We start from the raw sequence: 22993 nt of genomic DNA, 5'->3' as shown, positions 1-22993 counted from the left end.
CAGAAAAGCACAGGATATATAAGAAGAAACAGAAATTTGGCTGGAGATGCATAAAAGGACATAAGGGGAATAAAGAGAAAGAACTAAGGCTTGGGGTCGGTTGAGCCAGATTGCTGGGGCTTTGCTGTGTCCTGATCTACCACCCCAGGACAGAGACAGAGACTCTCTATAGCGTAGTCAACGCTAAGCATGTGGTGGGGCTCAATTAATGCTAAACAACGAGCTCCTAGCAGGAACCTGTTCCCCATGTGCACACAGGAAGCTGCCATCTGTATGCACAGGCAATTACAAACATTCCAAATACTCTGTGCTGAACCCTGCAAACACATCAAATGCTCATTGGGAAAGGTCACCCAGCAAACAGCTCTGATCAATCCTGGCTAAGGCTGAATCAAATCCCCTAAATAAGATCCACTAGATGTAGTGTCAGGAAGGTCAGAAACGACCCTATTTCACATCTTGAAGCATTTTTACCATGTGGAACATTTTAGAGGAAGAAGGGAAAGGAAAGAGAGGGAAAAAAAAAAAAAAAAACTCCAGATATAACAGAATTCCAAGTAATCAAATGTTAAATGATGACAAAGTAAGCTGGAAATTTACTTCAGCCCCCATCTTCTCCTAGTGATCTGGAAAACAGCTGATTTCAAAAAGGGTCATGCCAGGATTAAAAATGGAGTTTCATGCCTCCCCCCTCGCCGCCCCATGTGTCCCCACTGTGTACCTTTGTCAAGTTCACTCGAAATGTTCCATGATGAGGTAGGCACTAACTCAGCAGTGACTGACGACTCTGTTTCTGAAAAGAAAAAAAGGGAGGGGAGAAAGACAAGGGCAATATTAAATATAGTAACTTATGGGCTGTTAGAAGCATTATAGGAGGTTTCCAAATGGTCTGCCTTCGGAGAGAGACCACCAGACTCCCATAGCTAATTACACTGGAATGGCCGCGGTGGTTGCCAGGCGGAGGCGCCTGCGTTTTAGAGGCCATCCAAATGAACAATCTATAGGCCAGATCTGAAGATTTTTACTTTAAAAAACTGGCTTGAAAATTCAAAATATTACATTAACAAAAAGGGAACTTGCAGAAATGACCACACATTATCAAACTCTTCCTTTTCTTGTTAGACGATCAATAGATTGATCTTCTTATTAGAAGACTAATATATCCAATAGCCTTCTGGTGAAAAATAAGAGCAACGTTGCTCCTACTGCTGATTTCATTGCTTGTGTTTGTGAATCGGTAGCATTTTTGGGAAAAGAGAAATTCATTTCTCTACATTGGAACTTTAAGTCAAGACAAATGAAAGCTAAGTATTTGAATATAAAGAGTCATTTGTGGTAACTAAACTTAAAGAGATAATTTTCAAAAATCATCATAAATTAAAACAAACATGCAAATCAACAACCTAAAGGACATAATACACTCGTCAGTAATAGACTATAGTATACAAATCATGGTTTTTGTTGTAGTTTTTGAAAATGTAAGCCATGGCACCATCCTACTAACATTGTAATGGGATTATGCTAACCTCCTTTTAGGCTATGTCTAACATGCACGCGTGCACGCACACACACACACACACACACACACACAACATTATTACAGGACAATAGTGCTGGACAGGATCTTGGCGGACCCAGGGTCATTGCATGTAAGGCACATACGCTGTCAATTCCTCCTCCGCATCTCCCCAGCCCCCTTCAATCCAGCGCAGGCATCATTAATCAATTATGGATCTTTTTGCGCATTAAGCCTGGGATCTGCCACAGCGTTTTTTTCAACACAAAATGAGTCTGAGTTGGAACACAAGATGAACTTTAATAATTGGAACAACTGGCATTCAAATCCAGGTCTGTTTGACTCTAGTGCCCCACACCTCCAGGCAGTCTGCGCTGACCAGTATTCAAGTCTGTGAAACCTGGTTTAAAAAAAATCACCTCACCTCCGGCTTCACCTTTTCACAGAGATAAGCACACTTTCTACATTTCCTTATTTACTGATGGTGACTGTCTGCCAAATGGCCACAGAAGCCACACGTCAGCATCGCTGACTGAGCTTGCACAGGAACAGGATGTTGACCCACTGAGACCTTGCAAAGGGACACTTCTAGTTTGTCTACCTGCCACACAGCGGAGACAAAAGGGTTGTTTGCTTTGTACAGACCTCCTTGGCTTACCTCTTTCCTGGTCCTAGAAGCAGGTGGAAAAGAAATAGACAAGCCACATACATCCTCCCCAGCCCCAATGGCCTCAGTCCCCTCCTACATCCTGAGCCCAAAGCAGCACAAATTCCCCTAAGGGGACCTGAAGTCAGATGGGAAGTATGGCAGGGATCTTACAGCACATAAAATTCCAAAATATGAAACCAAAAAGAAAAATTTGCCCCAGTAGGAAAAATGCTTAACACAAAACCACAGTGGAAAGCGGTGCTTCTCTCATCCGCCCCTCGTCCTAGGAATGGGTATTTCACACAGGTGATTTCACCAGGAAGAGCTATGTGTCTACATTTCGGGGCCCTCCTCAAATGACTCCAACCCCAACTCCACTCTGACCCCCATTCTCCCTCATCCTACGACCACCCACTTAGGCTCCTTCAATAGTAACAGACCTTTTTGCAGTATTGCCGACTACTGTGGTCAGCCTTATGCAATGGCTCATCGAGCACTCCCAGACCTCAGGGAGCTTGGGAGTAGAAGCATGGCAGCCAGGGCGGCACTTCAGGCAAGAAAGCAAAGGTTGAAAAGTGGCAGGATTACGACAGACCTCGACAGCATTTCCCTTCGATATTTTCATAGCTTCATCTTACTGCTGCTCACAGTGAAACTGCCAGAAATATAGGTCTCATTTTACAGTATTAATTTTATAGAAAGTTAGTTATATGTCACTTGGTTTTTCCAAGCTGAGATTGAATTGCTGATGGAATATAATTTGGGACCGATGACAAATGAATAGATTCTTGGCACCACTAACAGTGAAATCATTCCCCACGTGTCCCTGGACACTAATTACCACTCAGTTCTTGGGCTACAGCAGAGATAATTCCAATTCACATGCTCATTAAGTGATTGTGCTGATTCTGAGGAATTTTGTTCTCAGGCTCAAGATCCATTCCTTTAGATAACCACATGTTCAGCTTCTCAGATAAAATGATAACAAAAACAGATAAAATATTTTAAAATATGAATAACTTCCCTGAAAAATATTACCTTCCAAGGCCACATTTTTTTAAAAAAAGGCTGATTATTTTATGTGGAAAGTTTAATATTAATAATTCCACCTCACAAAATGATGTTTAATAATATTTTATTTTATTTTTTAATGAAAGGGAGGCTTGAACTTTAAGTGAGAAAAATTGAGCACATCTCTACTCGAGCTCCATCAATTCCATGGCCACCAGCAGCTTTAGAGAGGGACAGGGCCACCACTTTTGACCCTGAAGGATCTCGACTGGTGGATTCCATTCTTCTCCTGTTCACCTGCTTATGGCAAAATGTGAGACATTTCTAAGTATATGTACTACCAGAGTAGCAGCTTCTCTGTGTAAAATCACTGTGGTAATAGCAAAGTAATATGTACCATTTAGAAGACAGTAGAATATTTAATGGAAGTACACACCTAGATGAAAATGCTCATTTCTGCCACTTATTCATTTGTGATCATGAGCAAGTTATTGAACATCTTTTGAATTCTATTTTATCTGTAAAATGGGAACAATAAAAGCCATCTCATAGGACTGAAGTAAGGACTAAATCAAATAATGGACCAAAAGGATCCTGCACAGTGCCCGGCCTACAGACTCAGGAGCCGTGGTGCCTCCCCTCTGCCCAGGAAGGCAGCCAGTGGCCGTCCTCTGCATGGCCATGCTTAGTAAGCTGCTGTGTCATCGTCTGTGTTTGAAATGACACATTCACCATGCCTATAGAAGGACACTGTATTTCACATGCCTCACTGATCCAAGCCAATCTTTTCATTTTGTGAGGTTTTCCTGAATTGGTTACCAGTTCTCTAAGAACACAAGTGTTTTTATATGGTTTTATCCAATTTAAGCAAATCAAGCATGTTTTAGAAAACTTCAGCCCTTATCTTTCTCGACCTCTGTAGGAGGGCAAACCTCAAAAGCTATTCTTCTCCTGATTTGATCAATAGGAGCCATTATCTTTGCAGTTTCTCCGAGGATTGACTTTTTGGCACTGATTCTGCAAACCATAAGGTTTCGGTATTTAAGCCTCTACAGTGGGAGTGTTATTCGGAAGGAAGAACAAAATGAGCCTTGAATCCTCCTCATTGATAAAAGCCTGTGCTCTCTGAAAGGATTACTGGTTCATCTCAGCAGTTGGCAGGTAGAGACCCAACGTTCACAGGATGTGGAAGCTCTTCCAAGAAGCACCCAGCCATGCCACATCCTGTATCCCGGATTCCGTGATGTGTGAGGTTACACAGGCACACTGCATACTCCCAAGACCAGCGGCCAGCCGAGCAGCTGCAAAGGCCCAGTAAGAGAAGCAAGTGGCTACCCTAGTGCCTATCTTGACCAGAGTCACTGAGTCCTAGAGTGTTATACCAGGGTGCACCCTCGAATCCTAGGACTTATTTATCAATCTATAGTCTTTGTGGACAATCCATCAGCTTTTTGTGGAGCTATTTATAGGGGAACATAATAGAATTTGGGGGTATACAGGACAAGGGTACAAGGCTCTAGAGCTTCCTTTAACTGGAACAACTCTACTTTTATCTGTTTTACATATTTTTGTGTTTACAGGTCTTGTGGAAAAGGCTCCAAGGCCTTAAACAAATTTTTTAAAAATTATGTAATACAATCTGCTCATTTTGCAGTTGAAGCAAGTGAGGCCCACAGCAGCCAAGAGGCTTTGCCAAAATCCCAGAAGTTCTAAGATAGAGCCAGGGCTTAGAAATGGTTTATAAATAAACACATGTTTGTTGACTTCTCACTGAACTCCATTTTCTTCTGTCTGTGCCCCTAAGATGTGACATGTATCCTCAGAGGCTGGGTTCTCAGAGATGCCCAAGGAATTTCCAAGCAGCCAGGGTCAGTCCCACAACAGGGGCGCACTTTCCTCCTATGGTAAAAGAAGGCCTCTGCTTGGGATCATCTGGGGGGTGGCAGGGTTGCCGATGGCTTTGCGAGCTGTGGTATGCAGTGATATTTTAGACATTGTCTGGTCAAGGCTCTTAGCCCTGTCTCCTTCCTCTCCCTAGTGCTTCATTGGAGAAGCCCACAGCCAGGTAAACCACTTTAACCAAGGGTGCCTTTTTGGAAAAGCAACTGTGTGCTGTAACTTACAAGAGCAGGCAGGCTACATCCCCCAGCGGCACAAGGGGTCTGTCAGCCTGGGCATTGCTTCAGCCCTGGATTCACCATTACCCCATGTCCAGGGTCCTGAATGAGGAGTCCTCTGCACTCTGGGGACTCATTGAGGAGAGAGAAAAGTTAAAGCCTCCCTCATCCCACATGGGATAGTCAGCAGTGGAAAATATTATGCTCAGTGTTTATGAAGACATCCTAATTCTCAGTGACCTTGAATTGGGATTTCTGATGTAATCGCTAAATGAAGTTATAAATACAGTCACAAAGAAAGAAGATGGCACAATCCTGCAACCTTAACGCCTGCTCGATTACCCAATCACATTGCCTGCATATCACTGTGAAATCATAATTTTGTGTGTGAAACATGTAAATAGCACAATTTCTTTGTAAACGGCACAATTATTGTACATTTGACAAAGCCATTAATGTTTTGAAGAAAAATTTAAAGTACACCAAAATTTTTGGTATTATTCATATTTCTATATAGTGAGAACTGTAAAAATGGGCAGAAAGAAATAAATACTATTTCCTCCTTTAAATCTGTTAAATTAATCTTACAGATCCCATGCAGTTCTTGTATTGAAAGCATGCTACGCAAAGCACCACCATGATGCACATCTTCTTGAAAGTGAATAAAAATCAATACAGTCTTACTCAACTATAGCCATAGAAACTTTTGACAATTCAGTGGCTTCTAGTTTTTTGTTTGTTTATGTTTTTTTCTTAAAGGAAACATCCGAAATAGTTACTGAGGAGGCAAGATCTCCTTACGGACATGGAATATCCCAAAAGAAATTTCAAAATGGTTCAAATTTTCATCTTCCCCAAGAAGACATTCAAATGAGTGGATGCAAAGTTAATACGCCCTCACTCACCCTTGGTGCCACCCAGTACTCGACAGATGTTTAGTGCAATAAAAGAGTTTATTTCTGGCCTCAGAGAGAGCTGGCGAAGACAGAGTGAAAAAGGGAATAAACATGTCAAAGAATGCTTTGCTCAGAAATTGGTCTTATCTCCCTACAGAGGTTCCATTTCATTTCCTTTTGGTTGCCGTAGACACCTCGGGTTTCTAATGACATCAACAAACTTTACGCCTTTCTTCTTATTTCCACTTGACTGCCCTTCCTTATACACTCTTCCTCTGAAAAGTGCCTCCTGGCAGTTTTTCTTTCTTACTCATCCTTCTGTGTCATCTGTCTTTGTGTTATGGTGTTTGCCATTTCATTTCCCCCTTTGTATGACCCACGTACATTTTCATTGCATATTCTATAATCCATTTTATAATAAAACTCTATTACCTAGTAATTGTCTCTGGCCAATTCAGAGTCACACGCCACTCAAAAGAAACAAGAGACACAAGAAAGATGCTTTCATAGCTGCAATTCCATGACAGCCTGAGAGTTTATTTTTGACTCTTGCAAAACAAATGTAGTCTTGGTTAAGTCCTATACACAATGGGAATGAAGTCGTACTGGGTGTTCCCTATAGCCATAGTATATTGCAGACGATTTGGAAAACCACATGGCCACAAGGACTTAAAAAAAAAACTCCTTATGTTCACCTAGAGTTTAATGCCATTAAGTTCATTTGTCTGTTCATTGATTCATCTGTCCATCTACACAACAAACATTTATCGAGTACCTACTCTGCTCCAGACTAGCTAGGTGTCAGCTAGGTGCCAGGATATAAAGGTGAACAAAATCAAGACAGTTCCTTATTTCAGGGAGCTCATTGTCTGATAGGGACACAGAGAAAGAAACAAAGAATTACAACATAGTACGATAAATGCTACTATGACAAGGAGAGAGGGAGGGGGAAGGGCTTAACACAATCTCAGAGGATCCTGTCCTCACTAAAGGTGTTGGTGATGAACCTTATGTGGTTTATGGCAAGTAGGATGTTTAGAAAGACACAGGAGCCTGGATAATCTAATTTCCTCCTCCGAATAAAACAAGATTTTCTACAACAAGTGAACAATGAGCTGAAACCTGGTGAGGACATCACCTTTCTACAAGACTCCTATTGTCATAGAGAAGATAGTCCACAATGGGTATGTGTTCACCTGTCATAATCCCACATCTGCCTTTGTCTGCAGAACTTGGGTACTTAAGAAAGGAGTCTTCTATTAAGAACAGGGAATGCTTCTCCGAGTTTTAGTGATTTGGCCCTAGCCCTGTGTACTTCCAGAATCGATTCTTAAACCAGAACTGAGTCTTTTGTGCTTTTATCTCCTTAGCAACATAAATATCTCCTGGGAATGGAGGGTTAGTCCAACATACTAGTTTAAGAGGTTCTAAGTTTGCAGTTCCTTTTGTCTTTCTAATTTGCACTTGGCCTCTGCAAGAAAGAAAATAATGGCCCATTCAACATGGTACTATGCACAGGTTAAATTATTTCTGCTCCAATTTGCTTGCTTAGAGCCCAACAACAAAACAGAATACATAAAACAGAATATTTTGATGGACAAATTCCATCTCTTTGAAAGATTATAACAGTGACGTCAATAAAATCTTTCTCACATTGGAACCCCAAACAGAAGGACACTTCTGATTCACATTATGTTTAAGTCATAGCAAAACAACATGCAATTCAACAGGCAAATAAAATAAACTTGCTAATATTTATTTCGGTAATATTCAGTTTACTATCGAGAAGACAAAAAAACCCTGAAATTACCCTAATTTTCTTCTTTACAATTTTCCACTTAATTTTATGTTCCTTTGACCATCAGTGAATATGTGGTCTTCCTTTCATTCTTATTAGACAGTAAACTTCTTGAGAGAAAGGATCATGTCTTACGCTTCCTTTGTGTCCTGCCTGACTTCTAAACGATACTGGAATAGCTACATGCGAAGCAGTTTAGTAGAAGGATGAAAGATGTCAACTTTGTGCAGTCAGACGTGTTCAAATCCTGGCTCTGTCATATACCAGCTTATGACTTAGGGTGAATTACTTCATACCTCTAAGCCTCAGGTTTCACTCAGAAAATGGGCATAATAGTAATGAACCTGGAGGATTGTCATGAGGCTGAACTGTGATAGTATCTGGAGATGAGTTAGTATCTAGCAAATGGTAAGCTTTCAGCAAAGTAGCAGCTCTCACTGTTGGGTAAAGACTTATACAGTCTGAATGCAGTGATTCCCAAACTCAACTGGGAAGCATGTTAAACAAATATAGATTCTTGGACCCCTATCTCTAAACTATTGAATCTCCCTAGGTGAGTCTTACATAACCTATAGCCTAGCACCACTGGTCCTCTACAAACCACCAGGGTAGGGAAACTCAAATAATGATATGATCTGTAAAAAAAAGTTAAAAACACATAAAGGTTTAAATGAACTGAGAAGTTTAATGTAATTTAAGAATCTGGAGGAAAGGGAGTTGGCAGACTAAAACATTATTCTTGTTGTTGTCATAAAATTCCAATGTGAGCAGCAACCTCAACAATGAGACAGCTCAACGAATATTAACCAAGAACAAAATTGGTACCTCTTGAATGTCTTTCAAAGTCAAATATTTATGTTTAACTTGAAGGTTCTCTTAATTGGTTGACCATTGATTTAGCCAACTAGACTTTTAGTTGGAAAATTATTATCCTGTAAAGAGCAGCAGTATCTTAACCATTATCTAAGTTACACATCCTATCTCAACGGCTGGGATGTTTATGGAGCCCTCCATTAAACAGGCATATTGGGCATGCTCTAAAAATGTGCAGTCATCCTACCCTAGGCATAGAAGGACAGGGAAACAAACCCCTTTTCAGTCTTGATTCTCAGTCACTTAAATCATTTACAAAGAGAAGCCCATTTTGGATGCAGTTGAAAAAGCTATTAAGATTCCAAGCACCTTACAGCAATACAAGTACCTTATAGTTAGGTACTTCAAGAATGTCCATACACAGAACAGACGTTAGCTCATGACTCCACATGCAAAGGATCAAGGCCTGAGATAATCATACCCTGGTTGGATTTGAAGAAACCCAGACTTGGGCAAGAGAACTTGCCTACGGTCCCCTGACATGCCATCAACTCCCAGAAGAACACAATCTTGATCACCCCTCACCCAATCCTGGGTCCACTAAAGCTCTCTACTACACTGCTGGTGAAGTCCTTCCTTAGTTTCAAACTTTTTTTTTCTAGTCTCCTCTAGCACACTGTTAATTCAATTATTTCAAAGCTCCAAAGTGCGAAGAGTAAAAGGGGGAAATAAAACTATTTTCAGAAAAAATCTATTGAAAGTATAATTTATACTTTCTGGCTGTCCCTGGAAACCAACTATTTAAATTAATGGGATTGAGGGGCTCCTGGATTAGTGGAAATTATTTTAATCAGAGAAGTAAATTTCGGAGCATTACTATCCCGCAAGATAGTAAGATGGTTTTGCTCCAGCCATATTAGCCTGGGCGTGTAGCATCTAGATGGCTGGCAACGTTCAAATACTTAATTCACCTCAAATTGCTTTAAGTTTAAAATGCTTAACCCGTCTGGACTAGGTTTCCTCCAACACGTCATTATTGATAGCCTGGAGAGATCAATAATTAAAATTAGAGGGAAACATTAAACAGAGCATAAGTTGGGACCAGAATTCCTTCCCAGAGCCTCCTTAATTTCTCCGTCTTCTGCAATCCCACAGCATTTTATCTACTCCTCTCTTAACACACTTACTTTGCACTTTGTAGCATGACCTATGATTGCTTCAGTATCCATTTTTTTTTTTTTTTTTTTTTTCACTAAGATTGTGCACTTTCTGTGGCTGGGGATGAGGTTTTACTTATCTCTACATTACTCACAGCATCAGCCATTGCATCTAACACATAGTAGGCACTCAACAAATGTTTTCTGAAAGCATAGGTGATAGAGTAGCTGCACTGTCTGTATATTATCACATTTCTTCCTATAAGGTAGTGTGGTAGGTTGTAAAAGGGGTTCTGCACCCATGTCTTTCTGCATCTCCTCCAATAAAGAGATGGAGTACACTTCCCCACCATTGAATCTGGACTTGCTTTGGCTTACAGAACATACCAAGATCAGCCTGGCTCAGCCCAGATCAGAGAACCACCCAACCACTCATTTGTGGTAATAGCCATAATAATAAATAATAGTTCGTTTACTTATTTTTTTTTCTTTTTTGAGACAGAGTCTCACTCTGTTGCCCAGGCTAGAGTGAGTGCCGTGGCGTCAGCCTAGCTCACAGCAACCTCAAACTCCTGAGCTCAAGTGATCCTCCTGTCTCAGCCTCCTGAGTAGCTGGGACTACAGGCATGCACCACCATGCCCGGCTAATTTTTTCTATATATATTTTTAGCTGTCCATATAATTTCTTTCTATTTTTAGTAGAGATGGGGTCTCGCTCTTGCTCAGGCTGGTCTCGAACTCCTGAGCTCAAACGATCCGCCCACCTCGGCCTCCCAGAGTGCTAGGATTACAGGCGTGAGCCACCGCGCCCGGCCAGTTCATTTACTTATGAGCTAAATAAATGTTTGCTGTTTTAAGCCACTACATTTTGGAGTGGCTTGTTTTATAGAATTATTTGTGGGTAATATATACCCTTTTTACAGATGAAAACACTAAGGCTCAATGAGTTTAGGAACTAGCCTAACACCATGGAGTGACAAAGCCAGGATTTGAAATCCAGTATTTCTGACTCCAAAGCCCATAGTCTTTCCACTAAATAAATCAACAAGATTTCAAATATCCTCATTCATTCAGAAATAAGTTTGAGAAACTAAAGGCAAAAGCCAAACAGAGAGAGGAAGTCCGTTTCATTGCCGTGAAATGCTATGAGAACTGCCTACTACAGTGACTCATCCCAGACTGACAGGGTCCTGTGTTAGTGGCTCATTTGATCAAATTTAGGAGATGCAAAAGTACAGGATCTCTTTAAAACAATGATCTGGAATGATACTCTCACATCCATAAATACAGAGTTCAACTAATCACAATTGCTATTCAAATGTTGTGGTTTGGTCATTCCTTCATCCAATACATATTTTGTTCATTCTCTTATTAGTAAGAAAAATAACTTTCCATGTAATTAATTTTGTGACTATTCCTTTCCATTGGTCATCAATCTGCCAAGACTGTTTTGGTTTTCAGATCTGAAGGAAACACTACGAATTGAAATGAAATGTAGTTCTCCTTGCAACCTTTAAGCAACCTAGCTATTTGTGGCTGCAGGCATGGGAACTTTTCATAAAAATGCAAGACCATGCTTTGGGTTTGCCGAAGAGCCACTCATATGTGAAAAGGGAGGGCTCTTCCTCCTCCCACAGCTGTCAAAGAGCAGCATTTCAGGAGGCCTTTCTAGTCAACTGCAATGAACAGGAACGGCCAGTGCTACTGTGCACATGATGGATGAGGTGGCCTGTTTGCTCATGTGTGTCTCCTACCAAGATAGGCAACTTGATCCCCAGCTGATAAGAGGAAGCTCAGAGAAGGTGTATACCTTCCCCATATGGAATGCAGCTATCCATTTGCAGTCAGGGATGATATGTGGCTGATGGAATTGCTTGGGAGAGAGAAGCAACATGTTGGGGTTTGTTTTGCTGCCTCTCCCTTGAGTTCCTGTTGCAGCCTCATACTGTGAGCCCATCCACCAGGAGGACCGCCTCTTCTGTGGGCCTTTCCCCACAAGTCTTCTCTACTGTTTGCATTTTTCCTGACCTGCTACTTCAAGGTCTCCATCAAAAAAATGTATCCTCAGCATGTGGGAGAAATGTATTTAAGAATCTTGTAGTGCAAAGAGCTTTTCAAAGTTTGACACAAAAATCTAAAGGCCATAAAATGAAAGGTGATAAATTTGACTACATTAAAAAATTCTGCAAGAAAAAATGCAAAAATAATATCAAGACATGTGACAAACAAGAAAGAAAAAATTATTGTAAGCAAATGTTCCCACAAATCAGTAAGAAATAAAAATCTAAGAATGCAATAGATAAGTATGCAAAAGATATGAACAGACAACTTGCAGATAAGGAAACAGAAGTGGTCCTTAAAAACATGAAACTTGCTAAACTTGCTGATAATATAAGAAATGTAAATTAAAATATCAATGAGATGTTGTTTTTCCCCAGAGTGGACATATGAAAAGAGGTTAATAAACTTACTACATAGAGAGGGATATGAAGAAACAGGAACCCTTATATTGGTAGGAGTATAAATTGGTACAACTTAGCAGTATCTATGAAAATTTTAAATGCAAATACTGTGTGAATAGCAATTCCTCTTATAGGAATTTAATTCTACAGATATCCTCAAACATGTATGCAATGATATTTGTACAAGACTTTCATGGCAGTATTGACTAGAATAGAAAAAGATTGGAAACAACCTGTTCGTCCAGCAATAGGGGACTGGCTAAATAAATCACAACTATCCAAAATTGACAATGGAATACAATGCAACTGTTATAAAGATTCAGAGGAAAAAAAGATTAAGAAAACTGAGTGTACTGATTTGGAAAAATCACCAAAATATATCATTAGTTTAAAAAGAAAAGGCAAAGTACTGGTAGTGTGTATAGAAAAATACAATTTGCTTAAAAACAAAAAAGTGCTTGTGTATTCTTATATAGGGATATGTATATAACATACAATATGTATATATATACTGTGTATGTATATTCTTCCATGTATAAATATACATTCTTATAAAATAACTATAAAAGGGAGACCCCCAAATTAGGAAGAGTGTCTACATCTGAGAAGGGAAACTGGTGGCTGCAGGTCAGGAGCAAGAAAGAAAAGTACTTTTTACCGTATATCTTTTCGTCCTTTTAAAATTTTATACCATGCATAAAATGGCAGAATTTTTTTACAAAAGAATTCTCACTGATTCCTCTTTCACATGACAAGTACTTCTCTTGGGGTACACCCAGGGCTTTCTGGGAGCACAGAGGGGAGCACCTCACTGGAGCAGGGAGGAGGGTAACAGAGATGATCATTGAAGGCTGCCAGGGGCTATTGACCTTTGAGTTGAGTTTAAAGGATGCATAGACATTTGCTAGGTAGACAACAGGCTTTTCTGTCTTAGGGAGCCATGCGAATTTGGGGAACTGCAAACAGTCCCTTATATATTGCTACACGTTCATATTTGCTTATTGTGAGTACTGAACTTTATATCCTTCAGTGCCAGGCACTTATTAGGTACCTAATGTTTGCTGACCCTAACTGACTGGTAAGCAGAAGATGACATGGGTCAAGAGATACAGGACCTACCCTAACGGCTCACAGATTAATAAGTGGTAGTCGTGATGGCAACGAGCAGGAAGAAGAGGCAGCAAGAGGAGGAGGAGGACTTCAGCAAAGACTGCATTAATTAGCAGAGCAATCATACTAATAACGTGTCACATATCAATTATAGTTTCAAAACACATTTACACATTTTCATGAAAATTTGTTGAAGTGTTTTTATCCCCATTTTAGCGAAGACAAAAAACAAGGATTAGAGAGTGATGTGACAAATTTTACTGCTAAAAGGGGGTCAAATTAAACTTGAACCCATAGTTCTTTCCTCTGCTCTTCACTAATTAAAGCCTCGTACTAGGTTGCGTGTGTATATGGTCCATCTCTTTAAACATAAATACCAAAAAGAGCACATGTCTGGATGGTGCAATTAACCTATTACAGAGATGTTTGTTCCATTCTCTGCCATTTAGTGTATCACACAGTACTTACAATAGACTCTGTTGACATATACAGGGGCTGTGGTTTTTTAAGAACGTTCACACAAAACAAAAAACAAATGTATCAAAAGAAATTCTCCCCAAAAGGTACAGAGTTCTAAAATATGGGTCAGGGAATTTTGATCACACTGGACAGACATTACTACAGGTATTTACATTCTCCTCTCCTATTGTTCTCCACAATGAAATGTGAGTGGTAGTGTTAGTCACGCAAGACAGGTAGTAGACGAGAGAAGGGTCATTGCGTTTCATGACAACCATGTTAGTGATGGTATGCTGGCTTCTGTACCACCCTTGACAGTTAACAGCTATCTTCTTTATTGCAAAGACACTCCTAGGCCTCACTTTCTTCACCTTAAAGAAACTTAAAAGCATTAACTCCTGTTGTTTTGCAGTTTCCTGAGGTGGCGAATCACGAATAACTAAAGTAACAAAAGTGAAGTCTGCCGCACAGATAAACTGATCATGGCCAAAATTAGACATGGCAGACAATGGGACCACACGAGTGAAGAAGACCTGCCTCTTCCTGCCTTTCGCTGGTGACTGGCTGGTTTTCTATATCGCCAGGTAATGCCTGTGTTGGGATGCTCCTCAGCAGGCAGTATGGCATAATTCCAAATGCATAATTGGTAAACAGGCAAACTGAACGGTGACTACTTTGCCTTGATTTTGCAAAATAGGCCCTGCATGTCTGCAATCTGACAACTCCAAATATCTGAAAAATGGCTGTGAACTATAATTGCTTTTCAGTGTTCTGAGTGGTACAAGTCACAAAACCCATGTGATAAATCTCATGTGCACCAAACTGTAAGTGAATCTACCAGTCTTTTACTAAAGACAGGGTTTTTAGTTTACATATAGTTTTAACATGCTTTTCAACTATAATAGTGCCTTATGTTAGAAGGATTCTGGGTATCCCATTAAAATGCCAAGAAAGTGAGTTATTCTCTCTTCCCCTTCACTTTTTTGTTTTGTTTTGTTTTTAAAGAAAAGAAGAGAATCTGGCTTTTACTTTTTTATGTAAACATACGACGTGCTTGGGAGGATAATACATGAGGAACTAGGTTTTCAAACACACAATTGAGCTGGAAGAGAGCACCATTCAAATGTTTTCTCTTTGACAAAATTACAACTTCCCTTTTCAGGAATAGAGGTTTGGGATTTTTATTTTTAAGGGTAAAATGGTTCATAATGAAACCAAAAAGTCTTCTTGGATGTCAACGATCTCATAAAGAAAAGACATTTAGATGAATTAAGCATGTAAATCAGAAACATCTAGAAATTCTTTCAACTACTTGGGAACTTCCAGAAACAGCACTAGTATTTCCAAGGGACTCTATTCACCCTCCTAAGGGCAAATTTAGAAACTGACAATTTAGCTTGGCATTGAAGAGTCAATGAATTACAGGACAGGGTGTGGTGGGGTGAAGCCCTCACTAGACTTTCATGTCTAAAGACATGAACTTAGGTTCAAAGTGCTCCTTGGAGTTCCAGCCAAAATACCCTTCCACCCCAGCCTTCTCTTCCTGGGCAAGTCATCAGGTGTTCACTTCAACAACAGAAAAGGCTCATATACTCCAGCCAATGCCCTCAGTGGTTTCCTGTGATTGTGTCAGAAGACACAGCTCCATGTCTAAGAGTGCAACCAAATTTTATTTTGAAAGCACAGTCTTTGTGCCCACTGAGTGCTTATAGGACCACAGGAAGGTATATGGCAGTGGGTTAGTCCCTGGTCCCTTCGGAACTGATAGGAGAGAAAAAATAAAATGGAGAAAATTTGCAATGATACAAGGTTAACCCTAAACTGAATAAAAGCCAAGTTCTATAGAAATCAAGCATTCTGAGAAATGAGGAAGGAGAGAGTCTGGGAGGGAATGAAGGATAGGAACATGACAGAGAGCTCAGTCTGTTGAACTGATTCACCAATGTCCCTGCATCCGTTTCTTCATGTGGACATCATCATTAGGGAGGAAAGTAAAAAACTGTACTACAAGGCTATAGTAACCAAAACAGCATGGTATTGGCACAAAAATAGAGACACAGACCAATGGAACAGAACAGAGAACCTAGGTATAAAATAATTCACATACAGCCAACGGATCTTTGACAAAGCAGATAACAATATACACTGAAGAAAAGAAGCTCTATTCAACAAATGGTGCTGGGAAAATTGGATAGCCACATGCAGAAGAATGAAACAGGATCCATATCTCTCACCACTCACAAAAATTAATTCAAGATGAATAAAAGACTTAAATGTAAGGCATGAAACCATAAGAATTCCAGAAGAAAATGTTGCAAAAACTCTTCTAGATATCGGCCTAGGCAAAGAATGTATGACTAAGACCCCAATGGCAATCACAGCAACAACAAAAATAAAGAGATTTGATTAAATCAAAAAGCTTCTGCACAGCTAAGGAAATAATCAACAGAGCAAATAGACAACCTACAGAATGGGAGAAAATATTCACAAGCTATATATCTGATGGGCTAATAACCAGAATCTACAAAGAACTCAAGCAAATCAGCAAGAAAAAAACAAAAAATCCATTAAAAAGTGGGCAAAAGACATGAACAGAAGCTTTTCAAAAGAAGACAAATGGCCGCAAAACATATGAAAAAATGTTCAACATCACTAATCATTAGGAAACTGCAAATTAAAACCACAATGAGGTATCACCTTACTCCTGTTAGAATGGCTTTTATTAAAATGTCCAAAAACTATAGATGCTGGCATGGATGCAGCATCTATAGAAAGGAACGCTTATACATTGTTGGTGGTACTGCAAACAAGTACAGCCTCTATGGAAAACAGCAATCCCACTACTAGGTATTTACCCAAAGGAAAAGAAGTCATTTTATCAAAAAGACACCTGCACTCGAATGTTTATTGACGCACAATTCACAATTGCAAAGATGTGGAGTCAACCCAAGTGCCCATCAATTCATGAGTAGAATAACAAGATGTGGTATATGTATATCACGAAGTACAATTCAGCAATAAAAAGGATGAATTAATGTCTTTTGCAACAATTTCAATGGAACTAGAGACCATTATCCTAAGTGAAATATCTCAAGAACGGAAAAACAAACACCACATATACTTGCTATTCAATTGGAACTAACCAATGAGCACACATGTGCACAGAGGGAGGTAAAACTCAGTGGAAATCAAGCAGAGTCGGGGAGAGAAGGGTACAGTTGAAAACCTACCTAATGGGTACAATGAACACTATCTGGGTGATGCACACACTTATAACACTGACTCAGGCATTGCAAAAGTGATACATGTAACCAAAAACATTTATACCCCCATAATATTTTGAAATAATAATAAAAAAAGAATGGCAGACATGGTGTGATTTCCAATTACTCTATTCTACTAGACAAACTGCAGACCAAAATTGGTTGCTACACACAATGAGAGATCTAGAACCTGTATTACTTAAGAAATAGTTGAAAGAAACCAGAATGTTTGACCAAGCATGAGAAGACTAGTGAATAACTGACCAATGGCTGCCTTCAAATATCAGACAGGTGACACATGGAAGAGGGATATATTTATCCTGTAACATTGTAAAGAGCAGAATTAAATGCAAACCTTACACAAGTTATAGAAGTTACACCAAAGTAGGTTTTAATTCAAAATGAAATCTAACAATCAGAGTGGTCCCAAAACCTAATGGACTAATCAATGACCACCAAAAACCAAGAGCAAATATTCACTGATAGCTTACTATGTTCAGACACTGAACTAAGTATTTTTACATGAATTTTCTCATTTCACTTTCATAATTTTATAAGATTAATATCGTCTCCTGGCTGGGCACAGCAGCTCACATCTGTATTCCTAGCACTTTGGGAGCCTAAGGCTGGAGGATCACTTGAGCCTAGGAGTTTGAGACCAGCCTGGGCAACACAGCAAGACCTGTCTACAAAAAAAAAAAAAAAAATTAGCCAGGTGCGGTAGCATGCACCTGCAGTCCCAGCTATTTGGGAGGCTGAGGTAGGAGGATCACTTGAGCCCAGGAGTTTGGGGCTGCAGTGAGCTATGATCATGCCATTGCACTCCTGCTTGGGCAACAAAGCAAGAACCCGTCTCTTAAAAAAAAAAAAAAACCCTCATTTATTAGCCACATTTTACCCCAAAAAACCCTGAGGGTCAGAGAGAATAAATAATTTGTCTAAATTAACACAGCTAGTATGTGGTTGACCCAGATTTCAAAGCCAAAGTCCATGCTCTTACTACTATATTATACTGCTAAAAAAGGAGTTTAAAAAAAATGGAAAATGGCAAGGATGTGGAGAAACTAGAACCCCTGTGCATTGCTAGTAGGAACTTAAAATGGTGCACCCACTATGGAAAACAATAAGGCAATTCCACAAAAAAAAAAATAGAATTACATAGAATTACCACATGATCCAGCAATTCCACTCTGGAATTGCTTTTGGATATACATAATCAAAAGAATTGAAAACGGGGACTCATATATGTACACTCACGTTCATAGCAGCATCTATAATAGCCAAAATGTGGAAGTAACCCAAGTGTCCATTGATGGATAAATGGATAAGCAAAATGTGGTATACACAATGGAATATTATGCAGCCTTAAGAAGGAAGGAAATTCTAACACATGCTTCAGCATGGATGAACCTTGAATATATTATGCTAACTGAAATAAGCCAGTCACAAAAGGGCAAATACTGTATGATTCCACTTATATGAAACACCTAGGGCAGTCAAATTCATAGGGACAAAAAATAGAATGGTGGTTACCAGGGACTGGGGGTGGTGGTGGAGAAAAATAGAGAGTTAGTGTTTAATGGATACAGAGTTTTATTTGGGGGATATGAGAAAGTTCTGGAGTTGAATGGTGGTAATGGTTGCACAACAATGTGTGATGTACTTAACACCACTGAACTGTATCCCTAAAAATGGTTAAAATGGTAATTTTATGTTATGTATATTTAACCACAGTTTTTTTTAAAGGAGTGAGCTGCCCATGGCTAGAAGTGTTCAAGCAGAGACTGGATGTCCATATGTCAGAGTTACGAAGGCAGAGGTTATTATTCTAGGAAGGGGCTGGATTAAATGAACTCTCTGAGATCCCTTCCAACTCTAAAATTGTAAGACAAGATAAGCACTTCATCAATTACAGAAGGAAAAAATTGTTTTATTTTTCCATAAAAATGCAGACTACCTTTTATCCTGGAGCTTCCCAGCCTGGACCCTGAGACGGCTGGGTCCTGGAGTTGATTTACAATCAGATTCTCTCATTGTTTGTAAAACACATTACCCGAAAACCATTTCCAGTTCCACTTTAATGAGGACCAATTTGTTATTTTTTTGGAACCCCCTGACTTCCATTGTTATAGAAAAGATACAAGAAAAGAAAATCTAGGTCTTGCAGTTCAAGAATTAATGAAGGCCCTGAAACAATTATGCCTTAAATATACAGAGGTCTCCTTAATGTAAATAGACTGTATTTCATAGCAAATCTTCTTAGAACAAGGGATCCATTTCAGCATGACAGCGTGGGCAATGTAGCAGGGCTATAGTCTGCACTCAATTTGCAATTTTACTTCCGTTGACGTTGACTAATGTACAAATAGGCTGGCTTAAAGGATCTGGGAAACACTAGGTCACAGTGTGAAATATATGCTAATATAGAACAATTTATATAAAAATAGAGGAATGTAAATAGCTAACTGAAGCCAGAGGTAGTTGCTCCAGCCAAGTGGGGACTGAGAAACACTGATAATGCAAAGGGAATGTTGTTCTCATTAAAACCTCTGGGAACACTACCCTCAGGTTTTCTTCCAGCTTAAATGCAATGATAAATTAAAACTGATTTTCTGCTGCTCTCTGAAAGCACGTGTGTGTCTTCACATTACTGATCATATTTAAATAATCTAAATTAAAAGTCAGTATACTACAAAGAGGAACATTTCCAGTCCCCACAGTTGAGGCACTAGCAGCACAGTGAGGATAAGCCGAGAGAGAGCACACATACCTTGAGAAAAGGCAAAGTGTATTCAACTGGCAGAGGGCACAACAAAGTGCAATAAGCATGGTTAAAAACAACTGCTGTTTACTCAGTGCTTAGGGGTCAGGCATAAGAATTTCACACTCATTATCTCATTCAATCCTCATGATGTGGGTTACGAACCAGTACAACAGGAGATATAATTCAGTCATTAATAAATTCTACTGAAACCATTCCACAGCAAAACCATGGCTTGAGTCATCCATTTGCCCATCCCCGGAGTCAGACAGCCTCTAGCATCTTCCGTAGGTCCTGATTGTCGGACCTGTGTGATGGCATTCAAAGGAAAAGAAGAGCAAAGGCAGAAAGAACAGAACAACCATTGATGGATTCTGGGTAATTGAGGCAGAAAACCCCAAATTTAAGACCTAAAGGTGAAATTGAGAATTACATACAATTTATTAGATGTTGTGAGTTTGGTTCTCCCCTGCTGCTGTCCATCTTCTATGCCACAATCCACCCAACCTATGGTGACATCTTCACTGGGCAGCTCTTGCACAAGAAATAAAGTTTAAGGTCCTCAGCAGAGCATGCAAAGTCCTTTACAACCTGTCTCTTATCATTCCAGCCATGCTAAATGACAGCTCACCTGCCAAACACACCTGCCCTTTCAGTCCATGGTTCTCTTTCCTGGGGTGCCCATTTCCATCCCTCTCTCCCTCCTCCCCATTCATCCTTTGATGTTCAAATTAGAACAAGGATCATATCTGTTTTATTCATTCCTGTAATCACAGTGCAAGGAATGTAATTCGTGCTGAAAAATGTTTATTTAATGTAGGAAGGAGAGAAATACAGAAACACATAAATGAAATTTAAAAAGAAGGTAGAGAGAGAGCGAGCAAATTGTCTCCTCTCGTCTTTCATCCTTCTAAGAAGACATCATTCCTTCCTCTGAGCTAAACAGAACCTAGTTATACACCCCGCTATAGTGTTTTTCAAGTTTATCTATGTATTTTTACATCCCCCCCCCCCACTTCTATATACCTTCAGCATCCCAAAGGCCAATGCTTAGCTCAGTGCCTGGCAGTAAACAAGAAATGACTGAATGAACTCTTTTGAGGGTCTTATAAAATCCCACTTCAAGGAAGCACTTAAGTAGTACAGGTTGAGTATCCTTTATCTGAAAATCTTGAGCCCAGAAGCGTTTTGGATTTTGGATGTTTTTGAAGTTTTAAATATTTGCAAATACATAATGAGATATCTTGGGGATGGCACCTAAGTCCAAAGACGAAATTCATTTATGTTTCATACACACCTTATATACATAGTCTGAAGGTAATTTTATACAATATTTTCAATAATTTTGTGCATGAAACAAAGTTTTGACTGTGTTTTGACTGCAACCCATCACATGAGGTCAGGTCTGGAATTTTCCACCTGTGGTGTCACATTGGCACTCAAAAAGTTTTAGATTTTGGAGCATTTTAGATTTAGGATTTTTGGATTGGGGATGCTCAACCTGTAGTAACTGGAGGTTCCAACCAACATTTGGATTTGGTTCCTGAAACTCAAATGTGGCAGACTAGGTAAACAAATAACTAACAAAATAGAAGCCAAGGAAAGATGCTTTCTGTTGTAGAGAACCACTGATGCGCTGAACTCTTACTTGTTAGAAAAGCTCAAGGGATCTTCATTCAGAAGCTGTTTATATGCACTTTTCATAAGCTTCATTATCAGATTCCCCAGTCCAGAGCTGACTAGACAACAAACTGACAGCAGGAAAGGAGACGGAGGCAAGTAAACAACCAACTACTCTGAAAAGAAAGAGTGGAAACCTAAGGACTCAAACAGCTTAACAGCTTGGAGCAATTATCCCAGGGTTCAACAGAGCCCCGGCACGTACTATACGGCTGCACCACCCAAAAGCTCACAATGACAGCCATGCAGTATTGTGAAAGGGTAGCCCTCCTTAGGAAGACAGAGGTGTATGGGTAATCCATTAAGAAAGATTTCCATTAAACAACAAACTATTTGGCATTTAATGGGGAATGAATGCTTCGATTAGTTGGAAAATTCACTTAGGTGGAACAGTTAATGAGCTGACAATGCCAGATAAATAATGTGTTACTATAGAAACCAAAGAGACTTCGTATTGTATATCTGTCCATTTTCAGCTATCCAACACATGGAATAGGACCAAAAGAAACGTAAGAATGAAAATACACATTAAGTCAGAATCCTAAATGCAATTCCAGGAGACTACATTGCCATGCATCCCCAAATCAACTTCTGAAGCCTGCATGAGCCCTTAAATGGTCTTTTGCACAGAACTCTTTTGGGAGCTTATGTTTGATACAAAGAAAGTCAACATGAATGCAAGAGGAGTAGCCAGCTTGCACACCCTAATAACATTTACAGGACTAGTATCCCACATGGAAATAGCCAGGGACAATTCTCTGTCTGGGCCGCAAAGCCATCACTATGCACTTAATATAATCCTATTCCATGTGGCACTCTTCCAAGGATGGACAAACCACAAGCTTTAAATGTGACTGGCTGTGGTCTGGCTTGTGGGGTACGGGAGAAAAATATTTAGTTGGAGGAGGGCAGTATACAGGCCCCAGAGCTCTGTTTCTCATTGACCAGACCCATCTACTCTACAGCCCCCCTTATAGGCTTTCTTGAATTTGAGGTTCCCAGAAAAGTCTAGAAACCCCTCTGGAGAAAACACCACCAATCCTCCTGTCTTCTACCGCTCTGCCACCCTCATTCAGTCCACCTTATTTAGAGCCCATTTTGTCCCAGGCATGGAGCTAGGCAATTCCACACAAATGACCTCATTTCTGTGGGAAAATTGGGAACAGCATGTTTCAGCTTGGTCTTCATGAACTATCAGGCACATAGAAAAAGAGAGAACAGTATATTAATAAATAGACTGAGGCCTGTTTAGAAATGGCTATGTGTGCCTTGCTAAGAGAAAGGAAGGGAACTAATGTTTA

At 39.8% G+C, this 22993-nt stretch overlaps 1 protein-coding gene across 1 annotated transcript in view; it reads right to left on the bottom strand.

Moving 5' to 3' along the window:
* Positions 1-22993, bottom strand: part of ROR1 (receptor tyrosine kinase like orphan receptor 1) — a 373290-nt gene that overhangs the window by 153352 nt on the left and 196945 nt on the right. The window contains exon 2 of the mRNA XM_069478025.1: positions 722-793. Coding sequence (XP_069334126.1) covers positions 722-793 — 72 coding nt within the window. The remainder of the gene's footprint in view (positions 1-721; positions 794-22993) is intronic.

Source organism: Eulemur rufifrons, chromosome 8 (assembly GCF_041146395.1).
Source record: "Eulemur rufifrons isolate Redbay chromosome 8, OSU_ERuf_1, whole genome shotgun sequence".
In the NCBI taxonomy this organism is placed as follows: domain Eukaryota; kingdom Metazoa; phylum Chordata; class Mammalia; order Primates; family Lemuridae; genus Eulemur; species Eulemur rufifrons.
This window is presented reverse-complemented; position numbering and strand designations above follow the sequence as displayed.